The sequence below is a fragment of the Haplochromis burtoni genome, unplaced genomic scaffold, assembly GCF_018398535.1.
Source record: "Haplochromis burtoni strain Fernald_Lab_line unplaced genomic scaffold, NCSU_Asbu1 Contig_1234, whole genome shotgun sequence".
In the NCBI taxonomy this organism is placed as follows: domain Eukaryota; kingdom Metazoa; phylum Chordata; class Actinopteri; order Cichliformes; family Cichlidae; genus Haplochromis; species Haplochromis burtoni.
Genome location: NW_024583595.1, coordinates 49,803 through 50,886, shown reverse-complemented (window position 1 = coordinate 50,886; position 1,084 = coordinate 49,803). Strand labels below are relative to the sequence as shown.

The following is a 1,084-nucleotide window of genomic DNA, read 5'->3' as shown; positions in this document are numbered from 1 at the left end:
ATGGAGGGATCCGAGTGTCCGCCTGTGACCGTGGAGGGGGACTGGACTCCGGCTCAGACCAAAGCCCTGAAGAACAAACTGCACATTTACTTCCAGAGCAAGAAGAAGTCGAGCGGAGGAGACTGCCGGGTGGAGGCGGAGGAAGGAGCCCCGAGGGCGGCCGTTTACTTCAGCTCACCGGAGGGTGAGTGCGCTTCATCGTGGTTCAGATAGTAAAATAAATCATTTAATAATTAAAAACACCGACAGACGGAGACCTGCGAGTGTAATGATGGAACAGACAGGTCTGAGAGTCTCACTGTGACCGGACAGACTGCAGAGAAAGTTTGGCCACAAAGTTTGAAGGATCTCAAAACTTCATGTTTTTAACCTTTCAGCTCAGAGAGGAAAGTTTCAGAGAGCAGCTGACTTACACCAGCTTTAAAATGTGAAATTCTTCATACTGTCACATCTGTCCGGTTATTGAAGCCGGTTAATAAACACCCAGAGCCTCTGCGATGATTTCCCAGCATGCACTTCACCCTCCAGTGCCACTCCTTCCTGTTGTTGTTGAGGCACAGCTCCTTTGGTTAATTAAGCACATCAGGAGCTCTGATGCCTTCAGTGCGGAGCTCCTGGAGGGTTTTATTTCCATGCTTCGTGCGTGGAGCCTTCATCACTTTTAGAAACGTGTATTTAAATCATGAAAATGATTCCACACCAGGGGGTGTGGCTTTGATACTCAGCAGCTGTCACCAAAACATGACAGGAAGCAGGTTTTTATTCACAGGAAGTGGAAGCAGGGAGGGATTAGTTTCTTACTTTGTTACAAACAGCTAATCATTAAAAGTGTGTGTGTGTGTGTGTGTGTGTGTGTGTGTGTGCATGCTGTGATTTCAGTGAGAGAGCGAGTCCTCGCGAGGAAGAATCATGAGATCATCCTGGACAGTAAAACCATCCAGTTGCGGCTGAGCTCAGCAGCAGTAAGTCCAGTTTCGATGTTTCATGTGGATGTTTTTCCTCACTCAGAGCTTCCTGTTTGCTGCTCACTGTCACTGCTCTGGGTTCAGCTCTTTGGACCAAGCACCTTTAGGTTTTTATGACT

General features: G+C 47.8%; 1 protein-coding gene across 1 annotated transcript; it reads left to right on the top strand.

Moving 5' to 3' along the window:
- On the top strand, positions 1–1,082 carry LOC102307978 (protein mono-ADP-ribosyltransferase PARP14). Its single transcript, XM_005951963.3, has 2 exons — positions 1–184; positions 880–1,082. Exons 1-2 carry the CDS (start codon positions 1–3, stop codon positions 1,080–1,082), a joined length of 387 nt encoding a protein of 128 aa, XP_005952025.3.
- Positions 1,083–1,084: the final 2 nt, after the last annotated feature.

Coding starts and splice junctions, on each gene's coding strand:
- LOC102307978 (XM_005951963.3), top strand. CDS start 1: ATGGAGGGATCCGAGTGTCCGCCTGTGACCGTGGAGGGGGACTGGACT. Junction 185..879: donor TTACTTCAGCTCACCGGAGG/GTGAGTGCGCTT, acceptor CTGTGATTTCAG/TGAGAGAGCGAGTCCTCGCG.